At 35.8% G+C, this 25060-nt stretch overlaps 3 protein-coding genes across 3 annotated transcripts; all 3 read left to right on the top strand.

Moving 5' to 3' along the window:
* The first annotated feature begins 2892 nt into the window (after positions 1–2892).
* LOC130729361 (uncharacterized) lies at positions 2893–7156 on the top strand. The gene is made up of 4 exons (XM_057581095.1): positions 2893–3205; positions 4138–4608; positions 5290–6013; positions 6414–7156. The coding sequence occupies exons 1-3, from the start codon at positions 3113–3115 to the stop codon at positions 5962–5964; spliced, it is 1239 nt and encodes a 412-aa protein (XP_057437078.1). The 5' UTR covers positions 2893–3112; the 3' UTR covers positions 5965–6013; positions 6414–7156.
* A 4-nt stretch (positions 7157–7160) lies between these two features.
* Positions 7161–10568, top strand: LOC130729362 (GEM-like protein 2). Its single transcript, XM_057581096.1, has 4 exons — positions 7161–7568; positions 7659–7757; positions 8816–9090; positions 10192–10568. The coding sequence occupies exons 1-4, from the start codon at positions 7313–7315 to the stop codon at positions 10396–10398; spliced, it is 837 nt and encodes a 278-aa protein (XP_057437079.1). The 5' UTR covers positions 7161–7312; the 3' UTR covers positions 10399–10568.
* Positions 10569–21188: 10620 nt separating this feature from the next.
* Positions 21189–24840, top strand: LOC130729363 (beta-amyrin 24-hydroxylase-like). Its single transcript, XM_057581098.1, has 3 exons — positions 21189–21773; positions 22582–22982; positions 24036–24840. Exons 1-3 carry the CDS (start codon positions 21272–21274, stop codon positions 24660–24662), a joined length of 1530 nt encoding a protein of 509 aa, XP_057437081.1. The 5' UTR covers positions 21189–21271; the 3' UTR covers positions 24663–24840.
* Positions 24841–25060: the final 220 nt, after the last annotated feature.

Here is a 25060-nt window from a genome sequence, read left to right on the forward strand (position 1 = left end):
TCGAATGTGCTAGTCATCTAGTAGAACATTGTGATTCAGGTTGTTGTGTGATTTTCACGCATGTTACATAAAGCATTTATTGTGAAGATTTGTTGTGATTCTACACGCTGCAAGTTGTGCATATCTTATGGTGATTTGAGAGAATTAATCTTTTGGAGGAATAAAGATTAATTCGCGTGAGCCAAATAATTGAGTTATTTTGGTTATGTTTTATTATTTTGTGGAAGTAAAGTTTTTTCAAGATTGGTTCCTGTTTTTCTATATGGACCTGTTGATGTTCAACCCGTTGAAGACCAAGGTCTGCAGAACATCTATTTAATTGAGCAAGAAACCCTAGCTGCTACACGGATTGTTGATTATTTTTAGGGTTTACTTTGTGAGTCCATTGTTTGAGTATTGTAATCAGCTCAAATGCTTCAATTGATAACTTAAGGATTGAGTTGTTGTGTTTCGTTGAGTGGTAATCTCTACATCCTTTTTGTACTTTGTGATTCAATCACTGGAGCAGTGATTGTTGAGAGAAAGTGAGAGAGACTATCATACATAGGGGGAGTACTAAGTAGAAATACACTGGGTAGCGTTTAGGTTGTAAGGCGTTGAACAAGGCGTGTTCTTGTAAGACCGATTGTTCCTAAACTACTAATAGTGAATTTCCTTTGTTGGGTGAAAACCCTCCCGACGTAGGTGACGTTGCAACGAACTGGGTTACCAATTTCTTGTGTTATTTTACTTTGTTGTTTTTATCTCTTAAACAACACGCTTAACTTTGTTATATGTTGTATGCATGTTCTACACAATGTCCTGAACATTGTGTAACACACATGTCCAAGGCGAACAAGAATTTCAAAATACATTCACCAAGGCACTTGGTACAAAGGAGTTTGACAAACACAAGTGAGAATTGAGAATGATATACATGACTGATTGACTCTAGTGCAAGTGGGAGATTGTTAGAAATATGTATGCTTGATACCCAATCTGTTATTAACTAACTACAATTAAAGTAATTGTATAAGAATATTCTTGCCATATTTTGTTATTTAATTAACTAAATAGATTATATGATAAGGGCCTTGATTAGAAATTGTAGACTTTGCTGTTAAAATAGAGATTATAATATTGAGAAACATGTCTTTTATAAATTTTAGTCTAAATAGTTCTTGATGATGGAATTATTGATAATATGACATCAATGATTCAGATAAATCAATATGTATGTGATAGTATTTATTGGATAAATATTAATGAACATTTATTAAGTCACACACTTAGATGATGCATATGTGGATATGATCATTGAACTGACCCAATCGAGATTTCCTAATGGTAAAATTACCTAATTGTCAAGAAGAAATGAAATAGTTTTATTTGGCATGAGATTATCATAGTAATTAGCAAGTTATTTATTATACTTTGATTTCGGACATGCAATGTCCTAGAACGTTACTTGAATGAATATTGGGTATGATTAAATGCTTGTAGAATTAATGATTAATCAAGATGAAATTCATCAACTCTTGGTAATGATTTTAAGCTCTAGTAAAGACCTTGGCCAAGGCATTAAAATGAAATAAGAAAGATGTTTCTTAAGTCATTAAGACAACTTATTAAAGTTTGACAATTACACCATACTTTAGAGTTAGCCAAAGTTGTAATGGTGGAAATAAATATTTTAATTAATCTTCTAGTGGTTTTTGAAAGTAAAATATATTACTTCATGCTATCTGGTCGTTAACGAGTGTTGCTAGACGCCAATCTTAATTAGTAAATTAATTAAATTAATTTACTACCAGTTTAGTATTGAACCTACGGGATTACACATAAATGAGTGTCCCAATCTTTGCTAAAGAATTATATTATTTGATCCATTTGCTATCAATGAACATCTTAAGAAGATGTATGGTGAAACTTTCATGATGATTTTTTTCACTATAATTGATTCTTTAACATGGGTGTTAGATACCGACAATAGTTTTAACATTTGTAGCACACTCAAGAGACAACATATCATCAAATAGTTGAAGAAAGTAGAAGTTAATCTTGAAGTTGGGAATGAAGCAAATGTTGCCGCATATAGTAGTTTTGGTATTTCATTAATGACATTTTATTTTTTATTTATCATATTAAGAGAGTGAAACTAGATATGAGGGGTGAGAATAACAATTACCTTTTATTAGGGAATTTTTTTTTTGGTAGATGACGCAAAGAAAAAAGAAAACTAAGGCCTCAAATGAGGAACACCAAGCCTATCAGCCAACAAGAGAGGGGCAAGGTCTGCAGGCGGGGTTGTAAACAACTCCGTGCGCACCACAGACATATCAGCACCAAGCTTAGCCATAAAATCCGCTGGGGCATTTCCTTCCCTAAGAGTGTGACGCATCACAACCTGCCACGACCTCTCAAGCATGGATTTGATAGAGGAGGCAAGTGCAGCATGACTATGAAACAATGGCACCAAACCTTGGACCAGCTCAAGAGCGGCAGTGGAATCAAAGCAAAGCAAGACCTGCCTATATCCTTAATCCCAACAAACGAGCAAACCTTGGAGCAAGGCCATCAATTCAGCTTGGAGAATAGCAGAAAAGCCAATGTAGCCAGCGAACCCAATCAAGAATCGACCACCCTCATCGTGCACAAGGCCACCAAAACCCGCCGGGCCTGGGTTCCCCTTTGAGTTGCCATCAACATTGACACAAACCCAACCCGGGTCAAGGAAAGTCCAACGCACCCAACGCGACTCCCTAGCAGACCCGGCACGGAGAAATACAAATAATTTGCTGTAGTTTAAGGTAGAAATACATATTCAAGGCAAATTGTCACACTCTAACATAGGAGTCGTTTATCATTATAAAAACAAAAAAATAGGACTCATCTAAACCGTTCATTACTAAAATATGATATCCAACAGCAGATGTATGCTTTCAAGTTACAAGTCACACCCAAGATTTTCACTGTGGCATTTTTGAGTTTGACGGAGCTGTTTTCCGCTGCCCGTTTTCCGGTGAGCTTACAACTGTGACCGCCGCATTCTCTATACCGCGCGCGGTGTAGAGTTGCTTAACTTTCTTCGGTAACAGTGAAGAACGAAAGTGGTGTTGTTCTTGTTCGTCTAATGGACCCTGTTGGTGTGGTGTTCGACCATTTCAAAGCTTTTGCTAAATCCGGCCATGACTTCTTTGACGGTGTTTTCCGTCGCCGCAATCCGGTACTTCTTACCTCCTTCTCACCTTTTTGGTTTATCTGCTTTTCTAGATTCTTCATTCTGAAATAATTGATTGTCCAAGAATTAGGGTTTAAATTTAGAGAATTCAGGATGATTTGTGTTTTTGGAATGCTAATTTCAGAATTGATTTTGTTTGATAGATAATATAGATTCTTGATTCAACTCAAAGTTGATGATGGGAATAACAAAGAGTTATGTTTCATTCATACTGTACAAGAAGTGGAAATGGAGTGGAGAGAAGAAAGTGATAGGAAGAAAAGAGACAGAAAATAAGAGATGTGTTTGATGGTATGATTAAAAAAGAAGAGAGGGATAGATAGAAAGTGAAGTGGAAATGTAGTCGAGGTGTGAAAAAATCATTGCCCAATAAGAAAATTTTCGCAAACAAGGTTGGTACTTGGTACACTACAACATATAGCAGAACAGGCGCAAATGTGTTAATCCCGGTCTACTTCATTCACATTCACAATTACAAATTGATGTATATTTCTTAAGAAATTGTTACAGAATCACTTTTATTTTGTTCAAATATCCTATTCTGTTATAATTTCTACGTATATTATTGGGCTATTTTTTATTTATTATATTAACAAGTGAAATGTCCTAAGTTCTTCAAGAGAAACTTTCACTCTTTCTTGAAAGATATTGTCAGCAATCTTTACCTTTGACAACATATTAACAAATAAAAGTTATCTTAGTAATATACACATTTGAATAAGCAAATGAAAGTATATTGTCAATGAGTTGTATGAGATAAATTTCATGAGAGAAAGAAAGCAGAATTTGACAGTTCTTTTGCAACTAAAATTTGATGCAAAAGTTAGAACTTGCTATTTGTATTTATGAGCATTATTGTTCTTTAGGGGTTTTTTGTGATGAGGTTTTGACAACTATGATTGCAATCATAATTGCAGATAGAAATCCTTAAACGTTTACAAAGAGAATCTTTCTCAGATCTTATGAAACTCAGAGACAGACAAGAAAAGGTTGAGAAAATACTCTCCTTCTATAAATCGTCCAATGAAGGTCCCTTCCATGAAGCTACCACCCGTGTAAGAGGACAAGTGGATTTACTGGGGGCTTTGTTGTTCATGGATAACCTTAATCAGCAGAACGTAGATGCCACAAATAGGTCTGGAATAAGAAGTGGTGTAAATTCAAATTTCATTTTTGAAACCACCATTCGGCAGAAGGATACTCTTTCTGCTGAGTTTGTGGCAACTAAAAAAGGAAAGGAAGTTCTTGATGATCATGATGTTGAAGTGCCACTTTCTCTAAGGAAAGTCTGCTATACAGCAAATGTCAATGACTTCTTGTCTCTGATGGCTATCCCAATGGGAGCCCAATGCAGAGATGTTGCAGTTGCATCAAATTCTGTTGATCAGGTACTATTTAATTGTATAAGTTTGTTTAATTAATTTGGTAGCTTTATTAGAATTTGTTGGAACTAGCAGTTTGTGTTTAGTATGCAGTTTTCCCATAAAAAAAGAGAAGAAAAATTGAGGTACGAGTTTATCATGTAAAATTTCATACAAACTCATCCCTAGAATTCACATACCCTAATACCAAGAGACACCAAACTGATCTTAGAGTTAAAATCTTAGTATACTCAAAAGGCAAAGCCAATACTTGAAAAAATTATTGGAAAAGCATGCTAGCTGTTAAAATCACGAGTGCATGGGATTCAAAACTTTCCTACAAATGTGTTCTTGCTTGTGGATGTGGTTTCTCTCTAGAAAATGGAGTTAGCCATGTCTAGCATCTAGATGATAGTTTTACAAATTTTCCTGCATTTTATCTGGATTGATGAATTTCTTTACAGTAAGTGAAATAGTATATTGCTCGCTTCAGACATGGTCCTTTTAAATTTAGCTTTTATTAAATAATTGTAAGGACCATATTATTTTGGTTTACTGAGACATACGTTTTATTAAAAATTAGAATATCATTTAGAACAATTTGTCATCTATGAGGCTACTTCTTTGTTTATTATTTTGTTCCCTCTACCTGCTCCTATTTTGAGTTTTTGACCATTGATATATTGATATGTTGCTATGCCTATTTAGTTAGGAAAGGGCCTCACGGATTTTTCCTCTTTTGGACCACCCCTTCTGAATCTGCACAATGGTAGTGGTATTGGCATAACTGTGAGAAAGTCAAACTTTATTGCTTCATTGGCTCAATTTGTTGTTGGACTGAGAAGTTCATCTGGTTCTAACACAATGGAGAATATATCTAGCACTTTTGGACAACTTGTTTGTCAATTTACGAAAGGAACAAAGCTTTCTGTTCTTGGTCTTCACCAAGTACCTTTTTCATCAAAGCAACATAGAAATTTTGGAGCACTTGCATTTCCAATAGTCTTGTCCAATCAAGATGAAGAGACTGAGTTAGTACGTGAAAGAACGACACAGGTCTCCGCTGGATCTATTGCTGTGATGGTGGAGTCTGAACTTGATGGCTTTACGAAAATTGGGGGTTGGGTCGAGATGAACAAATTAAATCCAAAATCCATTCAATGGGCTATAACTATGTCTGATGTTTCTGAAGATTCATTTGGCTGGGGAATGAGTCTTGGTGGGATGATTGGAGATTCAGCAAGTTCGGATCATTTTCAGGCTGAGACCTATTTGAAATTCAACTTGGGTGATAAATTTTGCTTGAAGCCTGGCTTTGCATATGTAATGGATGGAAGTTCCAAAATAGGTGCTTTAATGATTCGGTCTAATTGGTCCTTGTGATTTTGTTCGACTCCAGTTTTGTTCAGATTCTCATTATTTTCTCCTCGAGGTATATATGACTAATCATTTTTTGGTCAGTAGATCATATTTGATTTTCATTCATTATTTTTTATTCAATACATGTTTGGTTTTCAATGTATGCATGACTAGAATGTATTCTGGACTTAAAAAGTAATTTGGGACTACTATGATGTTTACCAGAAGTTGTTTGAAATGAATCCTTGCCCAGAATTTATTTTCACCATTATAGGACCCTTGTATTTATTATAATTTTGTAATTCTAAAATTTTGTATACCTCTAATAGTTAATGATTTTTCACATTACTCAATATATAAATTAAGGATAAATGTGGAAGATTGTACAATCTTTTTTAAAATCAATACATTAATTAACCTAATTATATGTTTCTTTAATAAGCCTAATTGTGTTAAGATGATCTTATAATTAGGGACGGAGGGAGTAACACCTCTGATGTCACCCTCCTTCAGCCGCTGTTCTTTTGCTTGTGAGGACGTCACTGTTTCTTTAACAGTTTGGAATATTTTTCATGATCACGACGCTGCTGCATTCGAGAGGTGAGCAGGATGAAGCTTTCAATCTTGCAGGTTTCTGGAAACTGCCATGCATTGGCCAAGTGAAGTTTAACTAACATTGATGGTAGTTATTTTCTGTATCTGATCGTATGGGCATGAGAGGTATTATCAGAGATAGTGATGGTAATTGTTTGATGGCGTTCTCCAGCTCGAAGCTTCATGGAGATGCTTTCAAGATATGGCCAAATATATACCCTTTGCCAGGATTGTCAACATAAAAATGGAAATCGGAAATCGAACATCCAATGGATAATAGGATTGTTGAGAATTCAACTATTAGGTAGAGTAAGTGAGCTAAGACTTTATAAAAGACGTGACCTATAAACTCAATGTCAGGTTTTGGGTAAAATGTGGTGTTGATATCTCTTGGTGTCTTGTTTCCATGACCTCCCCCTGTCCACCTAACAAGGATGCTACTTCATACAAATAAGAAAAAATATTGACTCATTCACACTTTACTTTCTCTTCAATCTCATTTCCACTCACGTTCTCTTCTAATCTTTTTCTTCTTTTCCTATCACATATCAGTCACATCTCTCATTATCTATCTTCTTATTCTTGTATCTCACTAAGTATTTCGAGTTTCAACCAAACATTATTCATTGTCTCATTCGAGTGTGTCCAGGAAAAAGTGTAGTTAAAGTGTATTGGTCAGCTTAATTTCTTGAAGCCATTGGATATATCAAATAATTGCAATAGTTGAGGTAAGGCTGTAGAAAGTTTTGGGTGGAGAGAATCCGATTCCCACAATGACATGAGCATATTTCCCCTACAAAATTGTCGAACTATTCTCTTCTCCCCTGCACCCTCTTTATTCCTCTCCTCTGTTTACTTTTGTTTTACCTTTCCTTTCACTACCATCTTGCTCGACGGAATGAATGATCACAGGGAGATTCCTGTTACTGTTAGAACAACTAGTGGCACTGGCCTGCGCGGCTATGACACCAACACCAACAACAACCCTTATGTCTATATTTCCCCTGTTCCCCCTTCCTCTGCAGCTACCAACCGTGAGTCATTACTACGATTCGAGATTGTGTTTTTTGTAGCTAAATTTCTTCTTCTTGATTCGATTCCGTTCCTGCTATATATGATTTCAGGTCCTAATCCAATATGTGAAGCACTCACTCACTGTAGCAGGAAGGTTGAAGAAGCAACTAAACAAGCTGAGCTCATGGTTGATAATTTATGGAATCACCGTGAGTTTTGTTTTCCCCCGACCCTAACAATAACTAGATTCATTAATAGATTATCAAAATACCTCACAGTTGCAATTCTTCACCTACAACTTGAGTTTCTTTACCAATCACATAACTAGTTAATTATTTATTATTCACATCTACACAAATCCTGAGGAATACAGGTTCCTCACTCACTGCTGATTCTTAAAATCATATAGAAGTTCCTGTTATTCTGCATCCTCCAAAAAGTATGGTTGATACCAGTTTCTAAGAAAAAACACAAGAATAAATTAAGCTAAAGTATGTATTTAGTCCGTGCGAAATTTTGAATTTAATCCTTGATTCATAAAATGCTTCATTTTGATTCCTTATTTTTTAAAATAGTAGTATTACCTTAGTATTTGGAGTTAATAAAATGGTAAACCAAACCTTACAAATAAGGTGATTGCCTGTCTGTAATGGTGGTACCCTTCCAAACCCTTCTTCAGTTTTCGTAACCTAGCAGATCCATGAATAACATTTCCTTTCTCTGATGTGATAACTCTCATTTATCAAAAAGTTTCAGATCACTTTTTTCACTTGCGCCTTTACATGCCTCATGTTATAAGGTTAAAAATGATTAGAATTTCTTCTGTTATTCACTATGTAACATTGAAAGTTTTAAGTGTGAGTGAAGCCTTGCATTGGTTAGAAATAGGTAGAGTGAAATTGTAGAGATTCATAGTTCATTGCCTTTAAATTTTAGATTAAAATGTAATGTCGACCTCACTGTTGTAGTTTATCTCTTAAGTCATTTCAAAAAGTGATAATATGTCACAAACTATTGGTTAAAAATGGGTGACATGAGAAGAGAGTAATATAAATCTATAATTCTACAGATTGTGGTATTGGGTCAAGATATAATGACAGTATTATAATTGTGATTTTAAGCTCATTTATAGTATGTTTGCATCAGCTTCTCTTACTTCAAAAATAATTCTGATACCGGGAAGCTACTTTTCGCCACAATTGAATATTAGTGATTGACATTCTGACTTAATTCTAATGGAGTCTATAATTTAATTTCCTGTGTATAGTGAGAGTTAGTACTAGTCCAGCTGATGCTGCAATGGCTAGACTTGTTCAAGGAACAAAGTTACTTGCAAAGGGAGGTAGTGATAAGCTATTTCAACAAACATTCGGAGTTTTTCGAGGAGAGAAGCTCTTAAAGTCATATGTCTGCTACATATCAACAGCCTCTGGACCTGTAATTGGAACACTTTACATAACGACTCAAAGAGTAGCCTTTTGCAGCGACTATCCACTCTGTCATCATCCATTCTACCACAACCATCAATGCTTGTACTATAAGGTACTTCCTAATTTTGTCATTGCAGTGTTGTTAATTGCTGGTCGCGGAAAATAGCAGCAAATAGCGGAACCCGTTGAGCCTGCAAAGCACTACTCTATAGCGCTACTATATCCGCTATTTGACAACACTGCCTCATTGCCTCGTTATAGTTACAACTCACAAGCAATTCACCTTCTAGTGATTGGAATTTTTCCATTTACAACATTGAAATAATTAAATCTGAGATGACTGGAAAGAAAGAAAAATTTCACAAATCACTTGAAATTTTCAGATAAATAAAGTCCAATGAGACTCTTTCCAGCTTGTAGATTTGGCATGTGAAGATGAATTATGAGTTGTGTGATCTTTGTGGTCTAATTGTCCCAACAGAAGGTAGTGTTTTTCAGTTGTGAATATCTGCAAATATTATGGCTTGACTTCTAATAAGCTTGGGATAAACCTGGCTGAATAAATCTTGTCCTGCCTTTTTAATCATGGTAAATAATTAAAATGTATATCTTTTTACTAGCAAAGTAGCAATATGCTGGAAATAAATTTTGCAGTAATTAAAATGGTTTCAATGATGAAACATTTAGGAGTACTATTCTTGTTTAAGGCTATTATTCCTTCATATGTGACCATTAATTATTTATCATTAGCATTATGTTCATTTGGTGTTTTAATTGAGTAGTTATGTAATTGCTATTGGTTACTCTAATATAAATGAAGGACCAACTCATGTAGCATGTGTGGTAAAATAATAAAATTCATCCTTTTCTATAGTCTCTTGATCTTTTATTTTTCTAACACAATATGCCTCTCATGAAATCAATTACTGCACTTCAAAGAGATAGCATCCGAACTCTGGTAGCAACTACAAAAATGTACAATGAATATCTGAAAAATTTGCTCCTGGGAAATTAATTCTTGCTGGAATTTTTTTTAACCATGTTATATTATGTACATTTTTCAATGAACAATTTTTAGAGGGATGAGAGTCAAACATTTCTCATACTCTATTAAGTTAACTTCTTTTACAAAGTTCTGCCTTAATCAGGTTTATAACTTGAGAGCCTATCACTTCTGGATTTTCTTAATTGATTTTCTGTGTCTTGCATTTAGGTGGTAGTGCAGCTGGATCAGTTGAGGACAGTGAGTCCTTACACAAATAGTTTGAACCCGAAAGAAAAAAGCGTTCAGGTCTTGACAGTGGATGGTTATGAGTTCTTATTTATGGGGTTTATGTCATATGACAAGGCTCTCAAGACTCTCAATGAAGCTCTACAGCAATATGGCAACCATTCCAGAGCAAACGCAATTGTTCAGTAGTTGTGGCAGTATTAGACCAAAAAATGTGCTCAGGCACACCCTTCTATATACATGCAGCCAGTTCTTAACCCTTAAACACAGGGAAACACAGATAAATAAAAGAATGTACGTTATGCTCTTTCACCTTTTTCTTCAAGATAATATGAATAATGTCTATAACTTTATTCTAATTTTCCTTTGGAACATGTTCTTGCAAATGCTATAATTCATAGTGATAGGCTAAGAGGGGGAGAAACTTTATCCATTGTTCATGCAAAAATTACAATGTTACATGATAGGCTAAGGGGAGGGGGAGAGATGGTCTTTTGCAACAAGCGAACATGGCTTTGAAAGTGTAAGAATAACACGAGAAGGGCAGAATTGAGTTTTGTTGTAAATATTTTTAATAGTTAAGTTAGTGTTTTGAAATATAGTTTATTTTTAAAAACTCGATTCAGAACCTCATTAGTTTAAGGAGCGAATATGTAAATAAATTGAGCAGATAAGAGATGAACGCTAGCTGGTATTTTGATCCTGGTTAACCCTATACAATTGAGCTACCTCCTGTCGTCAACAACCTTGGGATTTCTCACTTTATTTCAACTAAAGATACTACAAGTAACTCTCAAGCCTCTTCAGACTTTACGACTTAGATATTCTATGCATAGCATTCTCAGGTTCAAAGGATTTTTTTTTCTTTTTACCTAGACTTCTTACACTCAAATTCTATCTTCAACTTAATAGCGAAGTGTTTTTCGATCTCACTAAATGGTGCGTCTCAACTACTTGAATTAAAGACCTTAAATGAAAGCGCATGAAATTTTTCTCTGTTTGTAGGCAAATAATTGAAGGTCATTCTCGTACAAATAAAGGAAATGAAATAGATAAATTTGAATTTTCTTGGAGGTTGTAATAAATCTTCTAACTTTTTCATTATTTTGATATGATTTCATATCCATTCAATCCTCGCCTTTGCTTTGATGATCATTGGATGTTTCTTTTGTTAGCGTTAAATGTCTAGAGACAATCTAATCAATGCCCAGGTCGATAAGTCTAAGGATATCAATGCAAAAGTAATAAGGATATCATCTAACCAAGTACTTAACCATAATGTTTTGAAATTTTAGGAACATATATATTCAAGCACAAGTCTAAAAGATCAATCAGCTTCCTCTGACGTAGACTCTGTCTAATTTTGAAAGCCAACATTTTCTATCATCTCAAAGAGTTAATTAGTCTTGAGCTCCCTCTGGTGAGTCTGGTTCCACTCTTAATGAAAAGGTGATATAGTTCGCCAACCCCTAGCCTACTCAAGGCAGCGGCGGGGATCTGGACAGCAGTGGTTCAGCGTCGACTCAGGCCAAAGAACGAGATGACGATGGCAATGCGGCGAGTGAAGACACTCTTACCCTCATGCTTCGAACATTGTCTCTTGCAAACTTGTTGATTGGGTGACCCCCTCGTCATAATAGGGGACCCACCTAGGAAGCAATGTGGTTCGCAAGGATATTGTGAGGCGACTGGGGTGAGGGAATGCATGTGGACCCGTGAAGATGGCAAAAGGAAAGGCGTTCTGATAGGTGGCAAGAGCTACTGTAAGCCAAAGCTTGGGAATAGTCCTTGTGCGATTGATCGAGACCGCCAGCCGAAGGACGCAATACCAAGTGATTGATTGTAGTAGGCCTCTCACTTGAAGATGCCATTGTCATATGATGTGGCGAAGACTTTTACTTGAATACAGACTTAGCTCTTATGTTGCGAGCACGATGTCTTGTGGTCTTATGGACTAGGCAAGCCCCTAGATATTGGTGATGCTTGCTCAAGAAGCAACTTGATCCATAAACACACTAGGAAGAGTAGAGGCAAGGTGTGATTGGCTATCACTCTTGGGTGACTGGTAGATGGCGAACTGCTCGCGAGGGGCCGGATCGAGACTTAATTTGAAGACATACTACACCTTCATGCTTCAGGCTCAATGTCTTGTGGACTGAGAGAGCTCCCTCATCATAATAGGGGATCCGCCCAGGAAGCAACATGATCCATAAAGACGCTACGATGAGCAAAGGCGAGGCGTGACTGCGATCATTACCTAGAGAGCGAGTCCCTATCTAGAGAGTCATCTTGTGTAACGCCCCGAATTTCGGAGGTCACCATAGTAACCTGATAAAATAAATATGCAATGTTTTCCAAAAGGATTTATAAAGCGAATATATTTTTTTCTTTTACAATGTTTTCAAAACATGTAATGCCTACTCCCAATAGTAAATAGAATCTACATCACGCCTTGAACAAGGCAAGTTCCCGAATGCATGAACGAAAGGACACAACTACAAATCTAACGAATAAAATCAGATCCAACAAAGAATCTGTTATGCCACGACACCATAATCCGACCTACTCCCTACGATCTCCTCACCGGGGAACCGCAGGAAAGCGATACATCGGAACCTACCCAAAACTCAAATGCAAATTCCTAAAAATTATTAGGCAAGCTTAAACCAATAACGGTAAGCTCTCTAACCCAAGACTCTAACCTTAAACCCGACTCTACTCTTCATGTCTTCCACTAATCTTCAAGTCTTCAGCTCCGACTCGTACAAAGGTCAAGCTTCATCGAGGGTTCTCCATCGCCTAATAGCGTTAAGCGCCCAAACAACAAGTAGCAAATAGAAAGGGTTAACTCCATGCCATTACCACATATGAAAGAGAAAAGCATGCTATTCAGATATAAGTGCATAACGTGGCACATAAGCTAACAACTTAATTCAAGATAGATGACGACATATATTCACCTATATAGATTTAAATCAACTATCAACAACCTCAACAATATTTCTACTCAGATATCAGCAACTTAACAACATATATATTAACTTAGATATCAACAACTTAACAATGTAACATTTATTCAGACATCAACTTAACAACATATATACCACAAATAGATAAACTAACAATATAATGCAAGATAGATATCAATAGGAGCAGCAACATAGAATTAGACCAGATATAAACAACCTCAACAATATATAATCAAATCGTATGACAATAACCTCAACAATATAGATCAACCCAGATATCGATAACTTCAACAATATAACATTAAATCAGATATCGACAACCTCAACAATATAACATCAAATCAAATATCGACAACCTCAACAATATAACATCAAATCAAATATCGACAACCTCAACAATATAACATTAAATCAACTATCAACCAAAACATCAGAAGCAAATATTATTCCCCTATAATGTAACTATATGCTGCAATCAAAATGGATCGATCAATATCGTCTCGAAAGACGGGACAACCATGTGAAACGACAACCACTGAATGCCACTTAATAACGCCTCGAAAGACGGGACAACCATGTGGAACGACAACCACTGAATGCCACTTAATAACGCCTTGAAAGACGGGACAACCATGTGGAACGACAACCACTGAATGCCACTTAATAACGCCCCGAAAGACGGGACAAGCATGTGGAACGACAACCACTGCACTGCCACTAAGTTTCAGCCCTATATGCCAAAATCAATCAACAATTCTAAATCCAAAAAAAAACAAGTCAAGTATCAACAATAACCATGTCTTATCCACTAGAAAGCAGTAATGACAGAAACCAGTAAACGGCCGAAGCCTCTCAGAAAACGGAGACACACGTCTCAATAAGTTTACTCGGCTGAAGCCTTCAGAAAAAATTTGGCACAAGCCTCAGAAACAGTCAACATAAGCAAGCAAACAACATTGAAAGCATACCAACATTTCAATCAATTGCCAATCAAGTTTAAACATCTACATCTCAAGCGCATGCAGTGCAAATAAATCATGCAAGACTCAAATGACGCTCTAAAACTGAGTTACCCTTACCTTAGCCAATTTCTCCACCCAAGCTCAACATCCCAGTCCAATCCAAAATAAAGCTCCCGAACTCAGCAAGTTCCCCGGGCGTCCTCCTCAGTTGTGAAACCTCACCAATTGCTCCAAAGTCTCTTTCCTCAGCTCAACTCGTTCCAAGCCTTAAGCAAAGTATCATTGCTTAGTCGCTAAGAGACAATACAACTAACAACACTATCAAAACCCGAAAAGAAGTTTTCGAAGCTCTAGAGTTTGACATTTAGGCACGAATGGACAATAAGACATGTTTTCGCTAAAACGCGCATAACTCGATCTACAGAACTCGGAATGACACGAAACTACAGCCAAAATTTCGACAACAGAAAGGGCTACACTATGGCTCAGGCCATACTAACCCAAAAATTATTTTTGGACACGGTACAGCTCCAAAAAGTTTCGGCCACTTTAGAAAATAGGGTTTCCGAACTTTTTCTTCAATCTAATTTAATTCCTAGGTATTTGTAGGTGATATCTAGGCCAGGGAAACTCTCAGAAATATTTAACGACTGAAAATACGACTTAGGGGTATTTTGGTCAAGAATTAATGACCAAAAACTCAAAATTGAAATTCTGAAAAACAAAATTGATGGGGTTGTTCACAACGACGTTTATAGCACTTAATCTCAAGGGTACTAAGCTTGGTTGCGACTTTTTGATAATCATGTGGAGAAAATGGGTTTTTAGTCAGTTTTTCAGATCTACGGCGACTCGGTGAAAATCCGAACGATCCGACAGTGATTATAGCATGTTGGGTTGCAGTAGAAGATAGTTGGAAAGAAAAATCGAGGTAATCAGATATTTTTACAAAAAGCTCAAAACTTTGAGCACAGAAATAGATAGAATAAGCCGACAGAAAGCAGAAATATAAGTAAGATTAAGCATCCTTACCTCTGTGCCTACGCGTAACTTCCGAAATCAGGACGATCGGGCAAGAATTGAAAAAGCTCTGCTCCACTCTATCTCTCTCTCTAAGCTTCGGCCACTTTGGGATTTCCCTTTTTATAGGAGAGGGGAAAATCCGAAAAATCGATATTTCGCAGTTCCGGTCGTTTTGGTACTTTCATCTGCTGATAAAAATTGAGTATTCGGCGACAGAATGTCGAAACTCAAATCAAGGTTCTTTTAATTGAGGAAAACGTCTCAAAGACGGTGTGAGTCGATTTACGCCGAAAAACTACTTTTTGCAGTCGACGTCGGATGGAGAAACTTCCTTCTAAAGAAATGTCGCAATTGCTGAAAGAATTGTGACAACGCGGATGGAAAATTTGTTAGAATCTCCGAATAGAAAAACTCTTCATTCAGGGTCTTAATTAAAGTCCCCGACAAGTTAAAGTCTAGCTTCGACGAACTTCCGGGAAGCAAAACCTAACAAGCGTACAGTCCAGGGTTTCGTATCGAAACACTGGTCATGGGAAAAATACTTAGAGGTTCTTATTCTCCCTTCAATTCTAAAATTCTCTTAAGCAGTGCTCTAGGAGCGGATATAGCTTTTTTCGGACACTCTCGACCGTAGTCAGGTGCGAATATGGCTCGTGCTATTACTTAAGCTGACTACAGTGTCAACCTTAAACATAATTTGAACTTAATTATTATATAAATAGTTTTCGTGACTCGTAATAGGATTCGAGTCATGAAAATAACATAAAACAATAAAATATAATTACTTAATTAATCAACACGACGAAAGTAAATAAATAATCTAATTATTTAATTCGGGGTCTTACATCTTGCATATGGCGAGACATCACGATTCCTTCATCTTATGGGCGGTCCCATACCATTTATGTATTTGTCACTCCATGTTGGCGGTTCATGTATTGTTTACGCCATGTTGGTGATCTATGCACTTTAAAGGCTTAGGTGACCCGCTCCCTATAGGCGAGTTATGTTTATAGGGCCTTTTGGCATCAAGGCTCAAGTCCATGTATCTAGGTTTACGCTCCCACCCCTATAAAAAGGGAGAGAGGCCTCATGTAATCTTCATGTTCGTCTATATACTAGAGTCGCTAGGTCTTAAGGGTCTCCTACCTCCGTTAGGGCCTGATCTGGTATGTGCCCACTATGTTTCTATACTGAAACATAGTTTTTTTTCCTTAGAGAATCACCTATTATCTCTAATGGAGAGAACTACTACTGTAGATAAGATCTCACAATCATGATAAAGTTTGTGAAAGGAGAAATGCTTGATAATTCTTGTAGAAGGAGGAGTCCTTAATAATACATGATGAAGGAGAAGTTCTTGATAATACTTGTAAAATGAGAAGTCCTTGATAATACTTGTAAAATGAGAAGTCCTTTAGAATACTTGGCTGATGATTGAGTGAAAAATCGTGGTTGCACACCAAGGACTGGACGTAGCCTTGTGTTTGGGGTGAACCATAATAGAATATCTTTGTTCTCTTGTCTTACCCTCTATGACCTTCACTCTTTCCATTTCTCTACAAGAAAAAGTTTTATTTAATTAGTTGTTGAATTCACTGAAATTTTTTTAAAGACAATTCAACCCATTCTTGTGTTATTCCATTTTATTTTAGGGGTACCTACAGAAGATACTTAATGCTCAAGTTAATGCAAATGTTGAGAAAGAATTTCAGAGACTCAATTATAACTCAAGGGTAAATGTTAAGAATGAATAAACAATTATGTAAATGAACGATAGAATATGTATTTATAGGTTCAGAGCTCATGGTAGTTGTCTCTGAAAGTGTGAGACTAGTCTTTTAAGTTGGATTTCCGAGCTGACAGATGACCTTTGGCGAGTGCCTCAGATCATTGTGTATCGGTCCTTAGGTGACCAAGCGGATACTGGCTAGGCGAGATGTTTCTTCCTGAGCCACTATGAGGAATGCTTCTATGCATTCCTTTTGGTTGGTTGTGATGCCCTCAAGCTGGGTGGCTTAGAAGCAGGCCAGAACAGTTTATAATTTCACATTTTCTAGGTTCACACTCATTTCACACACACTCATTAGAGAAAAATAGGAATAGAAGAAAGAAATAAGAGATTAAAAAATTTGATGTGATAAAGAGAGGATAAAGAGATAAGAAGAAAAAGTACGTAGTTATATAATGCAAGAGAAAGTGAGGTGTAAATATATCAAGTTTGAGATGAAAATACCACAGTGTAAAGCGTAAACCATTATTTGGGGTGGGAAAATAATTCTTTCACATTCTAATTCTACCATAAACCCAAATGGAGAAAGCAATAAAAGAGACAAGTTAAAGATGTCAGGATTAGTTTTAATACCATCCCAATTGATTCTTATGTCATCGCACTAAATAGTATTTTACTAAAATGCTCTTAAAAATCACATATCATTCACCATTATCTCCACCATCATATTCCTTCCTTTAATTCGCACATACAAGTGCGTAATTTGGATGTCCTACATGTGCGAATCAGGTAATCAATTTTTTATTTCTGAGCGTACAAAAAGAAGGAAATAGGTATTTTCGCACTTATAAGTGTGAAAAATATGTACATGATGCAGTCACGTTAAGTGTGAATCCCACGATATCTCCACCATCCTCTTTCTTCCTTTCATTTCGCACATACAAGTGCGAAATTTGCATGTCCTACGCTCCTATATGTGTGAACTAGGTCATCAATTTTTGTTTCTAAGTGTACAAAAAAAAAGAGGAAATAGGTATTTTCGCACTTATACGTGCGAAAAATATGTACATAGGAATGGATGTGTGGGATAGAGAAGAGGAAATGAGAAACATAATTGGTTTTCTTTATAAAGGATATTTTGGGGTTTATGATAATAGAGGGATGACATGGGAATCAATTGGGATGACATTAAAACCAATGTCTTAAAGATTTGACATGATAGGAAAAGAAGAAAAATAAAAAAACTGTAAAAAGAAAATTGTTGGTTAATTTTTTTTGATGTAAAAGTATGTCACGAAATGCTATCACCTACTCGTTTTTAGTGTGGGTGGAGAAAGTTCCATTGCAAATCCACCCTGTTATCTAATAATTTTGAGACCTCATTCTGGAGAGTGAGACACTCTAATGAAATACTCTCTATCACAAAAAGACACGTCATCTTTTTAATTAAAAACACTCCTTCTCTCTCCATAACTTGTGTTCGTGTTACTCACGCACCCATTCCTCATCTCTTGGTGTTTTTTCATTTCCCTCACTCAGTTCCGTAACTTCCGTTCATTCCTCTGTTACTTTTTTTTTTTTTTCATTTTTATCAACTCTTTCACTCTCTAAAATCCAAATCCCTAAATCAAATCTCAATATTTATTTCTAATGCAATTTTGATTTTTTAACTTTCAATTTCGAATTTCATTTCAGCAATACGATAATGGGTTTTTATTCTCCCATGCGAGATTTCAGAGATCCATTCGTCACTGTCATTGCGATGTCGTCGAGGCAAATTTTGGGGATTTCGTAGAGTTTGTATTCTGGATTTCATCTCTGGAACAACTGATTTTGCTTCTGCAGGGTGATATTTACTTGGGTTGATGTTTGGGTGTGGAATTATATGCTTTGGCGACAAACGTTATTATGATTCTTCTATTTTCTTATGTTCTATCAAATTTCTGATATGCAATTATATGTTGCATATTTAGAACCATTTTCAGTTGGACGGGGTCTGACAAAAAGAAAAATTGTTTTTTAAGGATGAATTTAAGGCCAGAGCAAATTTATTCTATGATATCTTGGATACTTGATTTGCTTGCATTGTTCCTGTGAGTCTGTGACTGTCTTCTTTCTCTTTTACTTAATGCATAAAATGGAAAATACAATCATTAAATGACATGAAGTTCACTACTTTTCATGTGACATTGCTGTCTTTTAAAACTTCAGGTGTTGGCCTTTACAAAGAAATTGATTCTTATATCTATTAAGGTGGTGTTTAACTTGCTATGTGCTTGTATGTGGAATTGTGGATCACTTAGTTGTTAGTATTTGTATTATTTTGTTTTAATGTCATGTGGCGACGTTTTTCTGCAGGTGAAGAAATTTGTAGTGTTTTAGTTATGTGCTGAATATGGTGGTCTATAAATTCTTAGTTTCAATAATTTTCAAGATCTGGGTATTGGATAACATAAATTTATAGGCTTTGGTTGTTTTTACAAATGCAATGATTGTCAAAGAAGGTGTTAGCTAAGAGGGTATGATTTGGTAAATATATGAGATTTCTTCAAATGAGCTTTTCAAGCTAATCTATGCTTAATGGGTTCTATAGAAAATGGATCGCTCTACTGTATACATCATTTAGCCTAGAGACTTGCAGTATCTAACTCTATTTCCAACTGTTAAACAATATTTTGCTTGCTTATAACATAAATCATCTACCTGTTTTTTGCAGCAAGCTAACCAGAGGAGGAATGTGTTATTAAAATTCAGAACAATTAGTTATCAGTAGCTTTCACTGCAATGCTTTTCAAGTTAAATCTACATCATGAGCATAATGATGGATTCAACACATTCAGTAACTCTTATCATTAATTAGAGCTTGATAGTTATATGCTTAAGCATTTAAGCATATTTGCATACCCTTTAGCTCTAAATAATGGACAAGTGTCTCAATAGAGTCAATACTCAATACTAAAAGTTTAACTAACCATCAATTTGCATCAATGTGACAATGTTGTGAGATATGTGTTACTCATTAACGGTGTCTTCTAATGTCATCTATTCAACTTTTGTTCGAGTATGCGGTTTAATTTGTTTTAAAATTTAATTTAGATGTATTGATAGTGTAGTTTTACATATGCATTCAATCACATCTCTTCCTTTTTTATTTTAAATATTTTTAAATTTAAATTTAATTAATCATGGCATGACAAATTAATGAAATTTAATTAGATGACAAATTAATATATCATTGAATATAACTAAATATCAATTTAATTTTTAATGTAGAGGTTCTCACACAAATAAATAAAAAAGTAATTGAAATACATTAAATTTAAAATACATAAAAAACCCGTGCATTGCACGGGCTACTAACTAGTTGTTTGTATTTTGAAGGTTTAATTACAACTTTGGTCCCCGACGTTTACCAATGCCACGATTTTGGTCCCTCACCTAATTTAATTACATGGATGGTCCCCGACTTGTAGGTTGCGTGCAACGTTAGTCCTACCGTTTATTTCTTAATGGAGGAGGCTTACGTGGACGTCTAGTTGGAGAGAAAAAGGAGATCTGAGGAGAGAGGGGAGCACGTGAGTATCACGTGAACTCACGTGAACCTTATATGAACCCATTATACCCAAATCTGAAACCCTAGGGATCTAAATCGCGTTACCTTCTTCGTTCCAGGGAGGTCAGGGGTTTGAGTATAATTGGTTCAGATAAGGGTCACGTGATACTCACGTGCTTCCCTCTCTCCTCATACCTCATTTCTCTCTCCAATTGGACGTCCACGTAAGCCTCCTTCATTAAGAAATAAACAGTAGGACTAACGTTGCACACGGCCTACAACGTCGGGGACCATCCATGTAATTAAATTAGGTGGGGGACCAAAATCGTGGCATTGGTAAACGTCGGGGACCAAAGTTACAATTAAGCCTATTTTGAACTATGATTCCGTGCTCTCCGTTTAACGCAAATATTATCTCTCTTTAAAAAAACGAGTTAAAAATATGATGAGAAAAAAAAACATAAAAACAAAATCGGTGAGAATAAAATGGAAAAAAGAAATGGATGTGAAATTGGGAGCTGCGTACGAAAGCCATCATTTTTTTTTTTTGGTCAAAACGAAAGCCATCATGAACATTACAAAATACACACTAATTATAAAACGCACCACGCGGAGCTCAAAACTAGATAAGTGAATATAATATTAGACCACGAGGATCGCGAAAACTATTAACTTAATATTGAATGTCGATGAAGACCATCGTAACAAATGTTTTATATTTTCTATTTATGTTCAATCATAGATTTCATAAAGTTGTACATGTTTTTTAGCATCGGTTGAGTTGCTTTGCCTTAGGCCCAGTTTCATCCCTTCCAACTCAACCATGCTCGACACACAAAGCTACCTTCTATTGTTCTTCCTATGGTTCATATCCACCATTTTAATCAGGTCCATCTTCAAGAAATCCCAATGTTATAAACTACCCCCTGGCCCACCAATTTCCTTGCCTCTCATAGGGCATGCTCCTTATCTCCGATCACTCCTTCACCAAGCACTCTACAACCTCTCCCACAAGTATGGGCCTTTGATGCATATCTTACTCGGTTCCAAGCATGTCATAGTTGTATCCTCGGCAGAAATGGCGAAGCAGATCCTCAAGACTTCTGAAGAGTCCTTCTGCAACCGCCCTATTATGATCGCAAGTGAGAATCTCACATATGGTGCTTCTGACTACTTCTTCATCCCTTACGGAACTTACTGGCGCTTCCTCAAGAAGCTCTGCATGACAGAGCTTCTCAGCGGGAAGACTCTCGAGCACTTTGTCAGCGTTCGTGAGAACGAGATTCAAGCTTTCCTTAAAACGATTTTGGAGATATCAAAAACAGGTAATGTTAGAAATATAATATAAACCGTAAGAGCTTTCATTTTCAAGTAGATAATATTATAAATATAATATAAATTTTAAGAGCTTTTATTTTCAAATGGTTTAAGTTTGATCTTTGTTGTCAATGACAAATCTACCTTAAACATTATAGGAGCAATTGTCCTCACTAAAATCTGAATTCTTTTTACATATATAATAACAAAATAATAATAATAGTGATAAAAAAATTTAAAAACAAATGTGTCGAGATACGGTGTCTCTCAATAAAGACTCGCAACCAAAAACCCAAAAAGACCTTGCCAGAGAAAAGAATCCGCCAAATAAAAAACCCAAATCAAGCCAAGAAAAACAGAAAACAAAGAAAGCACTTAAAAGCATAGATATATAGATGGATGATGATAATAATATATGGATTTACTATATATATAAACATTTTACATAATATCTGATAGAAATTTGTAGCCACTTTTTTTAAAAAATAAATAAACTGGTAAATATAGGAAATAGATAGTTTTGATCTCAACTTTTTGGATCCTAAATAAAAAAATTCCCATTAGCTCTTTTAAGAGATTTTTACTGCATACGTTATACTCTATTTTTTAAAATATGGAAACTCAAAAAAATCATATTGCACTATCATTTGATAACACATATTTAATATTTTAAGGCTGCATATTTATGTAAGTTGAATTATCTTAATACAAAATTGAATTTTTTGTGTGGTTCAATTATTGTTTGGCTTCAATTCCAATAGACTCTTTGTGTAAGTAAAATTATTAGAAATATAATACATTAATTTGCGGTGACAGGTGAAGCCGTGGTGATGAGGCAAGAACTCATAAGGCACACCAACAACGTCATTTCAATGATGACTATGGGGAAGAAGAGTGAAGGATCAAAAGATGAAATTGGCGAGTTGAGAAAGGTGATTAGGGAAATTGGAGAGTTACTTGGATCTTTTAACTTGGGTGACATCATTGGGTTCATGAGGCCTCTGGATCTTCAAGGATATGGGAAGAAGAACAAGGACATGCATAGAAAATTGGATGGGATGATGGAGAAGGTGCTGAAAGAGCATGAAGAGGCAAGGGCCACGGAGGGTGCTGATAGTGATAGGAAGAAGGATCTTTTTGACATTCTGTTAAACTTGATTGAAGCAGATGGTGCTGATAATAAACTCACTCGTGATAGTGCCAAAGCCTTCGCTCTGGTATGAACTTTTTGACACCTCAGATTTGGTTGGATTACTCTGTTTTTAAGACATGCCTAATTTGCACAATTTTTAGGTTCTTTTAGTTATGAAGAAATCATTAGGACACATGTGTGAACCATGTTTAGTGTCTATGAGCTATCAATATAATGCACGATGAGAGATTTGTCTTAATAAAACACAACAAATTTTAGTTACATAATAAAAAAAGCTAAGTGGGTTATGTCTGCTTATAGAGTAGTTCTCAAAAAAATGTTTTCCTATCTAAGAATATAATATAAAACCATTAAAGTGATCCTTACCCAACCACTTAAGCTTTTGAGATTAAGTGACTTTTGGAATTAAGTGGTTGTTTGACATCATATTTGATGAGATGCGATGCATGAATCATAGGACACCATTCTGTCTTGTCATAAACTAAGTTTTACCAAAGGTCAATTTAGATGGTCTATTTTAACTGTTTCACTTTGGAGTTTTGCTTTGGTCTTAAATATATACAGTAGAGCATCAATTAATAAAATAGAAAAGTTGGATGAATCATCTTAATTTAACTTTGTCTTTTAATATTTAATTTCATTTCAGCTAGCAATTACATATCAATCATTTGAATCTGCTAAAGATGAAAGTTTGATATTTAATTAACATAAATAAGTCCAGTTAACAAAATCATTATGATAATAGTTCAAGGTTAGGCACTAATTGCAAAAGGTTGAGTTCAGACTATGTAAGACCTTTTCCCCTAAATATAATATTAGTTAAATTTGATCCAAACTTTTAGTAGCCATCTAAGTTAATTGTTGAGAAGTGAATAAAGATATTATCAAAATAACTAACGCTCAGTTTTTAGTTTGTTTTCGGAGGTTGAGTTAGGTTTACACTAATTTTAAGATAGTATCAAAATTTATTATGCAAATTTCACACTTCCGATATCCAATTTTAAGTGTGATGAGTAGTAATATGCACTTTAAGAATCTGAACTACTCAAACTAGAGATGGCTGTTTCACTAAGAAATGAAATCTGAATTTGACACTGCTTGACATGATTTTTTCCAGGACATGTTTCTTGCTGGGACAAACGGCCCTGCAAGCGTGTTAGAGTGGTCACTAGCAGAGCTCATAAGAAACCCACACGTTCTCAAAAAGGCCAGAGAAGAAATAGACACTGTTGTTGGCAAAGAAAGACTAGTTAAAGAATCAGACATCCCAAACTTACCATATCTCCAAGCAGTAGTGAAAGAAACTCTCAGAATGCACCCACCAACTCCAATCTTCGCAAGAGAAGCCATGAGAAGTTGCCAAGTGGATGGCTACGATATCCCCGCGAACTCGAAGATTTTCATAAGCGCTTATGCAATTGGCAGGGACTCACAGTACTGGGAGAACCCGCATGTGTATGACCCTGAGAGATTCTTGTTCACTGATGAGCGTAAGGTTGATGTGAGGGGGCAATATTACCAACTCTTACCTTTTGGCAGTGGTAGAAGAAGCTGCCCTGGTGCTTCTCTCGCATTGATTGTTATCCAAGCTTCACTGGCGAGTTTGGTTCAGTGCTTTGATTGGGTTGTGAATGATGGGAAGAGTAATGAGATTGATATTGCAGAGGAAGGTAGAGTCACTGTGTTTCTGGCTAAGCCACTCAAGTGTAAGCCTGTTCCTCGTTTTGTTCCATTCTCTGTCTGAGTGAAGAATATGAATGGAATGAAATGTTGCTTCTTTGGTGGTGAAGAATCCAATTTGTTTCTGAAGTTTGGACTGTTTTTTTCATCCGTTTGTGGTTTGTGATTTTAGATGTGTATCTTCTGTTCACTCATTGCCTGAGAAATATTCAAAAAAATAAAAAAAAGTTACTTCGTATTCCCATCCATTTGTTAGTTTAATGTGCCCAAACTAGGCCCTTGGCCTGGCCCACCAATAACATAAAAAAAAGCCTAAAAACCATTGAAAAAAACTTTTTAGTTTTATTTTTGGTGAAGAAAAGCTTAGTTATATAAATTGCTATATTTAATTTCATGATAACTTTTCCCCATCATCTTTAATGTGCAGGGTTAATTAGTAATTGAAACATGGGTGAAATAAGA

Source organism: Lotus japonicus, chromosome 1, assembly GCF_012489685.1.
Source record: "Lotus japonicus ecotype B-129 chromosome 1, LjGifu_v1.2".
NCBI classification, from domain to species: Eukaryota; Viridiplantae; Streptophyta; class Magnoliopsida; order Fabales; family Fabaceae; genus Lotus; species Lotus japonicus.

Bases quoted from the DNA above. Each gene is read 5' to 3' on its own strand.
- LOC130729361 (XM_057581095.1), top strand. From the start codon at position 3,113: ATGGACCCTGTTGGTGTGGTGTTCGACCATTTCAAAGCTTTTGCTAAA. The intron at 3,206-4,137 runs GTACTTCTTACC...TCATAATTGCAG, and splicing joins TTTTCCGTCGCCGCAATCCG to ATAGAAATCCTTAAACGTTT. The intron at 4,609-5,289 runs GTACTATTTAAT...ATGCCTATTTAG, and splicing joins CATCAAATTCTGTTGATCAG to TTAGGAAAGGGCCTCACGGA.
- LOC130729362 (XM_057581096.1), top strand. From the start codon at position 7,313: ATGAGCATATTTCCCCTACAAAATTGTCGAACTATTCTCTTCTCCCCT. The intron at 7,758-8,815 runs GTGAGTTTTGTT...TCCTGTGTATAG, and splicing joins TGATAATTTATGGAATCACC to TGAGAGTTAGTACTAGTCCA. The intron at 9,091-10,191 runs GTACTTCCTAAT...TCTTGCATTTAG, and splicing joins ATCAATGCTTGTACTATAAG to GTGGTAGTGCAGCTGGATCA.
- LOC130729363 (XM_057581098.1), top strand. From the start codon at position 21,272: ATGCTCGACACACAAAGCTACCTTCTATTGTTCTTCCTATGGTTCATA. The intron at 21,774-22,581 runs GTAATGTTAGAA...TTGCGGTGACAG, and splicing joins TTTGGAGATATCAAAAACAG to GTGAAGCCGTGGTGATGAGG. The intron at 22,983-24,035 runs GTATGAACTTTT...GATTTTTTCCAG, and splicing joins GTGCCAAAGCCTTCGCTCTG to GACATGTTTCTTGCTGGGAC.